Genomic DNA, 9592 nt, shown 5'->3' with positions numbered 1-9592 from the left:
TTGTTTATAAAAATTTCATATATATAAAAAAAATATATATATATATATATATATATATATATATATATATATATATATATATAAAAAACAACTCATGACTATGGGTGACGTCATTAATTAAGAGGGAGATTCAATGTTCAACAATATCAATAACGCATGTCCATTAGGAATTATTTAAAAGAATCCCGACTTTCTAAATGAGGAAAACAACCTGTGACATGTACCGGCATTGGCAAAATGTTTTATGCTTTTCCTATTATTATTATTTTGCAATGTATTGTGCAGTCCTAGTTAAATTTTTTAGTTTGGCAGCCGTCTTTACCCCGACAGCCACTGGAAAAGACGCTCCCTCACACACTCACCCATACACGTGTAGGTAGCCATGCCCCAGGAGAGGGCGCTAACCTGTCCAGCATCCTTGGAGTTCCACATGCACTGCAGCTGGGTCAACTTACTGGCTGCACTGATGAACGTGCACAGGCTCTGGAGAGGACAGCGCAGGTCACATATTACACGTTTATAACATGACGGATTGAACACTGCAGGTGAGCTGGATGCCACACAGTAAAAGAAAAAACAAAAACAAGACAAAAGTTACTTTCTGTTGCTAACATTTTAAACTTGAAGTGGAAGAATTGCTGCTTCATCTATTTAAATGCAAAATGCCTACAGACATGTTCATCCCATTTACCAAGCAGACCTTGATGTGTTTCAGTGAGAGAGAGAAATGAGCTCTGGGTGAGTCTCCTCTCAGCCCTCCACATCATTACTCCTGACTGATGACGTGCCAACTCTTTACTGTGGGACAATGTGCGGCTCATTTGAAAATGATGCATTACCATGGCCAGATCTATGATCCACCTCTCCACCGTGAGGAGCCTCCAGCCTCCGACCAACCTGAGCACGATCTGTTAAGGCACAAGATGCTGCCGGGGGGGTCATTGATTTCCTTCAACACCAAGCAGTTTCACAGCTGTCACTGTCAGAGAGGGTAAGGATACAGCAAGGCGTACACCAGGCTCTGCCGCAGGCTGCCGTTGTAGTAAAGAATCAAGAGGAGAAGGATGACATCTGACGGGACACAGAGCAGGTTATAAACGTACACCACTTCCGGCGAGGTTCCATCTTCATTTCAAGGGCCACTGGCGTACTGCTGATTCACAAGCTATTCAGATTCTTCTAAATGTTACATATTTAAAAGTTTCCTGGTTTGAATTTCCTGCAAGTTTTCTCTCATCTACACAGGTTGAACATTTTACCTGCAGGCCTAAACCCCCACAAAAATAGTTTAAAAAATGTTCCTGAGTCAGTTGAAGAGTAACGTCAAACTCAACAAGGTCCAGGTTATTTCTGGCTGGATTTTTCTAAGCAGAAATGGTAGATGTTATTTAATTTTTGGCTTAGTAATATGAATTCAAATACATTCTATAATATTTCAGGGTAATGTTAGCCTCAAAAAAACCGATCTAATGTGTGTACAAGCAATTGTGTCAAAGTTTTGGCCAGTTAAAAGATTTTCAAAGTAATATTCATGCTTTATAACTCTATTCACAATGTATGAAACTTAACATCAATGTCAACACTGTTATTCTTGATTACATTCAATTCATAAATATACCTAATTACAATAAGAATGAGAATATCAAACATCCCTTTCAGCCAATAAAATACTTAAGTTACACTATTTGTTACAAACCTTGAGCAATGAGGATGGGATACTCCAGGTACGTTGGGGGTGGGTAGTTGTAGTACGTCTGGTACGTTACAAAAACTATGAACCTAAAAAGAATAAAATGTCAGATTATTTAATGTAATCAATTAAGCTTTTATCTATTTAGTCCATCTTCCCCCCAACTGTGTAAGTATGAGTCCCATCAAGCATTTTTGTATAAGTGTTTACATGTACAGGTACTTGAAAAATATCTAGAATGTTTAGAGTTGTACTGATTTCCTGGACGTGAGGTAAATCTTGAGTTCAGAGTGGAAGAGGAATCTGAAATCCTGAGTTGAGAAAGAAAAACAGCAACAATTTCCCTGAGAACCTCCTGACCACATCACATACTTCCTGATGATTTCAGTCAGAACAAATATCATTAAACCATTGTGTTATTAAAAACTTTTTATATATTTAAAAATGTTTTCTTCCAGGCATCGTGTACTGCTTATTAGACTGCTTGAAAAGATCTTTAATCTGTTGTCTAAGATTCTTCTGCAAGTCTTCCTTTACAACAACAATGACTGTGATTTTACTGTAGAGAACTTCAAAAACGCACAGCACCTGGCAAAATTATCCACAACCCTGTAAACTTTCTCACATTTTGTCATTTTACAGCTACAAACTTCAATGTGTTTTATTGGTATTTACTGTGACGGACCAATACAAAGAGGTGCTCAACTGTGAAGTGGAAGGAAAAGAGGTTGAATTAGTTTTTCAGTGAAAATCTGAAAAGTGTGGCATGCATTTTATATTAAGTGCTAAGCTGAGTAAGGAGGCTTGAATATGCATATCACATCTTTCAGAGTTTTATTAAGAACTTTTGGAAACGGTGCATCCATTGAATTTGTGTGGGTCTATGATCATTGCAATCATTGTATCTATGAAGAGTGTATACGCTTCCGCAGATTTCTGTGTTGTGCGTGTAGGTTGGTTGTGAATGGTTAAAAACAGCCCTGCATTTCCACATTTATATTTCAAACTGTTTGCAGCCTTTCTGGGTCTTCATAGTCTTAACCTCGGCTCATTTTCCAGATGGATGCTGAGTGTTTGAAGCTGATAAGGTTTCTTTATCAGCAAAAACATTCTGAGCAGCTGTAATCAGGACACAGGCGTATTATTCTGCTTTAGACAGTCAGTCTGATGTTTATCCCCACAAATCCAACAGAGGGCAGTTTGTGAGAGCCGTCGGCGCAGTGATTCATATAAACAGGTCCAGTTCTGTCCGCTTTACGAACATTATCATTACACTGGAATCTCACTGAGTGGAAAAACAGAGTTTTATTTGACTTACAATCAACTTTCACACGCATTTAAACGAACTAGACAGCACAAATATACTTCCTATTCTTTTTAAGCACATGCACACATATAGAAACAGGAAGACAACACATCAAAGCTGAGCCCTTCCTCACCTCCGTCACCATTCATCTTCCTCTAACAGCTACGAATCACTTTAACCAGGAGTTTATGATAAAAGTGCATCATAAAGTCCTGCAGAGTCCACCTACCCAATGAGCTCCAGCAGCAGACTGTTGAGGCTGATCCCTGTTGAACGTTTGGCTCTCATCAACACGAAGATCTGCGGGAACTTCAGCACCATGCAGAGGAACAGCGTGCTGAAGTTGGCGATGTGCAGCAGAGTGTCGGACTGCATGATGGATCTTTAAATTTTATTTTAATCTTTTTATTTCGTTTTTTAATAAATAACACTAGCTTCCAGATGCCGCTGTGACGCAAACACTGTTAAGGTACTTTGACTCTGATCGGAAATCCGGTGTATATTTTCAAAATAATAGTAGAAATTAATTTGTGTACGCTCGCTAAACTACTGTCACCAGGAATCATCAAAACCTATTTATAAAATACAAATTATCTAAATATATTTCAATGAAAATAATGTGCATATATATTAAGTGATTAAATAAATGAACAAATGCTTTTAATCTGAAAAAATGCGCTTGACATCCGTTGATATGGTATAAATATGACAGTTTCCTGTCAGCCGGTGGTGGCATCGTTTCTCATTTCCGCATACATAGTCTGAAAGATGATTGGCTCAGAAACAACCACAGTATTTAAAACCTAGTAAATACTGAACGCAGGTTCATTTTGGAATTTAATAGAGACGCATCTAAAAGTGGCAGGAAACTGGCCCTCAAAGAATGGAGTTGAAGAGCCCTGCCATAGAATGCTATAATTACACTTTAAAATGGTCTCAGTTAGCGCTGTTGTAAAAGACTATTCTACTAATTGATTACTCTATCGAATATTGTTACATCTATCTATCTATCTATCTATCTATCTATCTATCTATCTATCTATCTATCTATCTATCTATCTATCTATCTATCTATCTATCTATCTATCTATCTAATGTGAAATCCAATGTCTTTGGACAGCCACTTTTTGCTCGTTTCCTTGAGGTCCTGGATAGATCTGGCAGTAAATGGAGTATCAAATACACAACTTTTCACTCATCCAAATTAGCTCAGGTACCTGTTTAACCACTCAAGAGAGCTCAGGCGACTTAAAACTGTATCCTATTTTCTGAGTCAGCGGCTTTGCTTTTTAAAATTCTGTTACAGCCCTGACAACTTTTATTTCTTCCAATGCATTTGTAAGTTTACCTCAAGAGGTAATTAGACATTAACAACAGGCTTGCCTCCTCTTTTTTGACATAGGACACAGAGTAATCACTGACATCTTATTTATGATTTTATAAAAATCCCAATGCAGTCCCATGCTTTGGAGGATGTATCATGTTTCCTTCTCCACAGTCTTTTTCTTTCCTCTGTAGCTTCCATGAAAGAGTGGCAACCCGTGCTGTTTGATCATCTCCTTCCCGTGAGGCATGACTTGCCTGCTGCCATAGACTTGATTGGCTGTGTTGGGGACGAACTCGGAATAGACCGAAAGGTTTTTCGGTAAAGACTTCTCCTCCATTGGGGCATCCTGCAAACATCCACAGGTTATCACTGTTGGTGAGGAGTGGCAAAGTGTGTAGGGCAGGGGTGCCCGAAGTCGGTCCGACTTTGGGCACCCCAGTTGTAGGGGCTGCTGTGTAAATATCAGTTTTGAATAAAGCAGGTGGTGTTCACCTGTGTGCCACATCCCAGGACAACGCCCCAGGTCTCATCCCTGTGAACAACAGCTTGTTGGTGAAATTATTTTTGACACAAAACAGCTACGCTTGCTTTTTTCCGCTCATGCTTCTTCAGCTTACCATTCCAACGCTATTCTCCTCTCTTTTACACACAGGTCTTTCCATTGCTCGGCCAAACTTACTGGATTTTTGCGACTCTCATCATACTCTGAGCGGCTTTTTGAGGGATCCATGAAGACGTCGGCACGGTGAAGATTTACCTCCGTTAGCTTTAGGTATAAGGTAGGGAAGCCGACCCAAATCACGGTTCGTTTTGTTTACGTTTCCATGGAAACGGGTCTAACAAGAGAATCTACACTTAAAATGCATCAACTACCTCTTGTTTTACAATTCCATAGACCTTCGTGATTATTCAGTGTAGCAACTTATATTCCAGCACTTATAAGTTTTACTGTTTTAAAAAATATTCACCATTTTTTGTGAGATGTTTTTATCTGTCAAACCAGACTTGGTAAGAGGAGAGTTGCTAGCACTAGCATGTTGACCTATTGTAACAGTGTGAAATAACTCATGTAAATGCTAAAATTAGCTGTACAGCTAGAGACAGCTAAAATAACACGTAGCCTATCGTTAACATGTTGACTTAACGTAACACACTCAATGCAGTATGGAAAAACCCATGTGAAAGTTAAAATTAGCTCTAGAACTAAAACGTCACCAAGGAGCAGTTATGTGTGGCTATTCTGTATTCCGCCACAAGAGGGCGTTCTTATATAGCACTGCTTGAAGCTACTCTGTTTAATCACTGACCAGCTGCAGGATGAAACACTCTCACTCGCTACATTGTGTTGTAATTTTCAATTCTGCCACAGGAGGCAGCTCACACGAGAAATGGAAGAGCCTTGCATTAACTCATCTTCACTTTTGCCTGAGATGAAACTTTTACGAGGAACTATATTGAGGGTCAGTAACTTCTTGACCACTGACAAGTCAGCAGTCTTTTATGGGTCTATGTAAACTATGTTATAGTTCATCTTTGGTTTTACATAATTGTTAAATTTCCCATCCATCCATCCATCCATCCATCCATCCATCCATCCATCCATCCATCCATCCATCCATTTTCTTTACACCCTTAAGAAACTGAATATTGACGTTTAATTTTCTGTGAGCCATTAAAAAAAGAAACGCTTGAAGTGTTTTGCTCCCTGTGTAATCTATTTCCCTTTAAAGACTTAATGACTGTTATATCATATTTTATGTACTGAGATGCAGCCTTCGTATTTTTTATTTATTTATTTATTTATTTATTTGCTCGCCTTCAGGAAAAGACTGTTTATTTTTTTCTGAATTTGATGCTTTTATTTTCAAAATCGGAAGTTGATAATGAAAGCTTTTACTCTGAAAGGTAAAAACTACACTGTAGCCGTTCGGGCTGAGGGAAAATAATCCGCTAGTATTAGCTCTGTGGTTATTTTTGCTGATGAACTGAAACCCGCCTCCAAACAAAGGTAAGGTTGATATTTATATCTAAATTGATCCGCTTTAAATGCAAAATTTGAATTATTTGCTGCTCGACAAGGGCCTTAATTTTCCGAAGAAAGAGCCATTCTTGGTTCAGTGTTTGTTCTTGGTGAACTCTAATTTAAGGAGCTAACAGAGTGTGAGAAATGACTTTAGCAACTTTTTATCGTATATTTTCACTGACAGCACCGAGTCTTAACTCGTAGACACTTATTCTCAGGAACACCATTATTAAGTAGTAAGGTGTAGTTTGCCTGTTAGAGGGTGAGCTATCAGCTTATTGTGGACATATGCTAACTGGCTAACCTTCATAGAATACAAACTTGATTCCGTATTTATTGGACGTGCAGAACAACACCACTCAGTCGTTTCCTCTGCTCACACAGTTATAGGTACAGGTGAGATAAGCGGGAGGTCACTTTTGAGGAGGCTAATATCCTCAAAAGTGGAGATGCTGTGTTGGCTAACGTCAAGTTTATTAAATAACTGTACAACATGATATGGAAATCCAGAGTCCCAGCATATTATCAGCTAGCATGCTGTTTGAGTATAAAATGATTAGCAGTATGTCCACTGGTGTTCTCAATTATCCCAGTTAATTGTATTTTGCTGGAGCAGCAGGTATTGAAATAATGGGGTGCACCTATATTGTGTGCGTGTGTGCATATATACTAGATGTATACAACTAAAGTTACATAGATTCACTGTCCTGGAGCCTTAGCTCTAGCCCTGCTTCAACACACCTGGATGAAATAAATAGCTAATTACCAGACCTCTGCAGAACTGACTGAGTAGGTAATTGATTCAGGAATGTTGGAGCAGAGATGTACCTAAAAGGTGGAGAGCAGCACCGCTTTTTTCTTTTGAAATATTAGAATAAACCTGCCAAGATAACAGTATTAACATTGTGAATTTAAGTACAACTTCTAAATGTCAGGGGGTGTCCAAAGTCTGGTTGTTGTCTATTTAACCTAACTAAGTTGACAGTTTATTTTTTTCTTTAGTTATAAAGTAAGGAAAATATAAGATGCTAGGTGAGGTATTGGATATTTTTTTGTAATTCATGTAGGTGCTAAATTGAACTTACTGTGTGTTTTTTTTTTAAAGGTCTCCAACTAACATTTAGCTTTCTGAAAACCTGTATTAACCTTGAATTAAAAAAAAAAAAATTCTTCTGGTTGGTGTTGAGCACTGCTGAGCTGGATACTGAAAATACAATAAAAAGAAATTGGAAATGCATAAAATAAAAATGCTGTCTTGTGACAGCATTTTTATGCTTTCTCCAGACTTTTGATAATGAGCTTTCTCCAGACTTTTGATAATGAGTAATTGCATAACTTTTGCTGCTACTTTTGATATATTCAAATCAAATAAAAAAAACATTTTAGTTTTATATTGTTGACAATATTCTGCATTTTGAAAATTTTCTTTTTTCTTTTTTTGTGTGTGGGTTTTATTTTTCCTGAATGAGGTGGAAAAACAATTGTGTAACAGACACAATTATTAAATAGTTTTTTCCTTTGGATGCCTCAGCAGCCTGCGTACTTTCTGTAACCGGGATTTGGAAAGGCCTTTATTGTGACACCACCTCCACTGCCCTGTTGGACAGTGTTTATTTGCACTTTCACCCTCCAGTCACATTCTCTACGTTGTGGATCTGTGATGTCTGGCAAATCAGACGAGTTGGCAGTGAGGTCAGTAGTGCACATGTGAGAGTGAAACTCCATCTTGGGAGATCAGAGGTGAGACCACTGTGGCTTTAAAGTGCGCAGACTGTAAATAGCAACTGGACCTGGTAGTCAGAGGATCAACAAGGTGTAAATGGAAAGAGTGAGTTTGATATCGGAGATCGCAGTGACCGAAGCCAGTTAACTTGAAGTTATTTTTGGAAGGATTTTGGTTTGAAGTTCTGCTCAGCTATTGGACCCAGTCTGTGTCTTTTGATTTTTTTAGCTTGTCTCCACTGAGAGGCTCTCATGGAGACCATCAAGAAAAGGGATAATGGAAAAGAAAACAGTAAGTCTTGGGCTGTGTGTGAATCTGAGCTTGTTTTTAATTTGTAGCATAGTTTCTGTTTCCAGCCTCCGTGTTGCTTCTCCTGCAGCCCCCTTGTTTGAACATTAGGCCAGTAGTTTTAAAAAGAAAGCTTACTTTGTTTAAAAAAATAATAAAAATCTTGAAGTGGACCAAGTGAAAACTTCAGTGTGCTAAAGCTTTTTTTATTGAGAGAAAAGACCTACTTGTGTTCTCAGAATAGACTTTCTAATATTGTTCCAGCCGGGGGCCCTGAAGGGGAGATGACGAAGGAGGATGTTTCAGAGCCTGCTGAAGGAGATGCTGTCCTGGGCTGCTTCACAAGAAATGCTCCCCACCAGCGGGCAGTTATCCACCAGGTGGCTTCTGCACCAATGCCCAGTGACTGTGGTGAGGACCTGCTCATGCTGTATGATAACTGGATTTGGGTCATTCTGAAAGAAAGAATGATAAAGTAATGACTTGACAGGTGGAACGGAGAGATGCTTAGTTAAGTCACATCTTAGGATTGGTTTAATAATGAAAATATCGGCTTGGGTTAAATTTTAAGAACAAAACAAAAATTTAAATGAGAGGATTTGTGATGCAGGAAAAACACAATAAAATAAAACACAATAAAACTTTATCTTCAAATAATGTGACATTTATCTTGTACACTTCAATTGGAAAAATAAATGTTAGGAAAAAATGTGAAAACCCCTGGCTGAAGCATTCACCCTTATCCTTCAGTCTTATTTGTTTACATTATCTTGGGAAAGTTTCATATATTGTTTAGATTGTGAGGAAGTCTTTTGTCCACAGTTCTATAAAATTGACTCCACTGATGTTTCAAATTTCCTTCTGAAATCCATGGACATGTATGTCCAGTAAAGCATCTGTTTATTTCAATATGGTAGAAACGACATGAAAGCTAAGCATCAAGTCATTGTTGCTTGCATAAAACATGCCCTATTAGACCATGTTTTATACTCTAAACATGGGAAAACATGAAAAAATGTTGGGACGTTAATACTTTTGGAAGGAAATGTTCATACAGCTTATATTCTCAACACACAATTAAGACTTCTTACAGTTATTACTCAGCCAGTTATTCGATAATGCTTCTGGGAGATAACAGAGGAATCCTTATGTGATGACACAAGGAAACCCTCAAGAACATTTATACCTTTATGATTGTTTAGTCATGTTGGTCACTGAACAGGTAGCATATAGTT

The 9592-nt window shown here is 38.2% G+C and overlaps 3 protein-coding genes across 5 annotated transcripts in view; 1 reads left to right on the top strand and 2 right to left on the bottom strand.

Moving 5' to 3' along the window:
- The window catches only part of slc66a3 (solute carrier family 66 member 3), an 8189-nt gene extending 4685 nt beyond the window's left edge, over positions 1 to 3504 (bottom strand). The window contains exons 1-5 of the mRNA XM_015036887.1: positions 3226 to 3504; positions 1697 to 1779; positions 1002 to 1071; positions 840 to 897; positions 363 to 483 (exon numbers count right to left, since the gene is read on the bottom strand). Coding sequence (XP_014892373.1) covers positions 363 to 483; positions 840 to 897; positions 1002 to 1071; positions 1697 to 1779; positions 3226 to 3371 — 478 coding nt within the window. The 5' untranslated portion in view covers positions 3372 to 3504. The remainder of the gene's footprint in view (positions 1 to 362; positions 484 to 839; positions 898 to 1001; positions 1072 to 1696; positions 1780 to 3225) is intronic.
- Positions 3505 to 4410: 906 nt separating this feature from the next.
- Positions 4411 to 5158, bottom strand: cimip5 (ciliary microtubule inner protein 5). Its single transcript, XM_015036878.1, has 3 exons — positions 4941 to 5158; positions 4816 to 4855; positions 4411 to 4669 (listed from the first exon to the last, which is right to left on the bottom strand). Exons 1-3 carry the CDS (start codon positions 5051 to 5053, stop codon positions 4475 to 4477), a joined length of 348 nt encoding a protein of 115 aa, XP_014892364.1. The 5' UTR covers positions 5054 to 5158; the 3' UTR covers positions 4411 to 4474.
- A 1063-nt stretch (positions 5159 to 6221) lies between these two features.
- LOC106950196 (CAP-Gly domain-containing linker protein 4) overlaps positions 6222 to 9592 on the top strand; it is a 29261-nt gene continuing 25890 nt past the window's right edge. The window contains exons 1-3 of one of the 3 annotated variants that reach the window (XM_015036883.1): positions 6225 to 6331; positions 8298 to 8360; positions 8622 to 8768. In XM_015036883.1, coding sequence (XP_014892369.1) covers positions 8321 to 8360; positions 8622 to 8768 — 187 coding nt within the window. In that variant the 5' untranslated portion in view covers positions 6225 to 6331; positions 8298 to 8320. Of the gene's footprint in view, positions 6332 to 8297; positions 8361 to 8621; positions 8769 to 9592 lie in introns of all 3 variants that reach the window. The other 2 variants (XM_015036885.1, XM_015036884.1) reach the window with 2 other exon arrangements.

Source organism: Poecilia latipinna, unplaced genomic scaffold, assembly GCF_001443285.1.
Source record: "Poecilia latipinna isolate Pla-1442-1.1 unplaced genomic scaffold, P_latipinna-1.0 Scaffold384, whole genome shotgun sequence".
In the NCBI taxonomy this organism is placed as follows: domain Eukaryota; kingdom Metazoa; phylum Chordata; class Actinopteri; order Cyprinodontiformes; family Poeciliidae; genus Poecilia; species Poecilia latipinna.
Note: the sequence above shows the minus strand (reverse complement) of the source record. Positions and strands in the feature narration are given on the sequence as shown.

What these genes read in the sequence shown, in the direction of transcription:
- cimip5 (XM_015036878.1), bottom strand. Translation starts at nt 5,053, where the DNA reads ATGGATCCCTCAAAAAGCCGCTCAGAGTATGATGAGAGTCGCAAAAAT. An exon ending in AGGAGAATAGCGTTGGAATG is followed by an intron (nt 4,856 to 4,940) that starts GTAAGCTGAAGA and finishes TGTTGTTCACAG; the next exon opens with GGATGAGACCTGGGGCGTTG. An exon ending in TCCTGGGATGTGGCACACAG is followed by an intron (nt 4,670 to 4,815) that starts GTGAACACCACC and finishes GGATGTTTGCAG; the next exon opens with GATGCCCCAATGGAGGAGAA.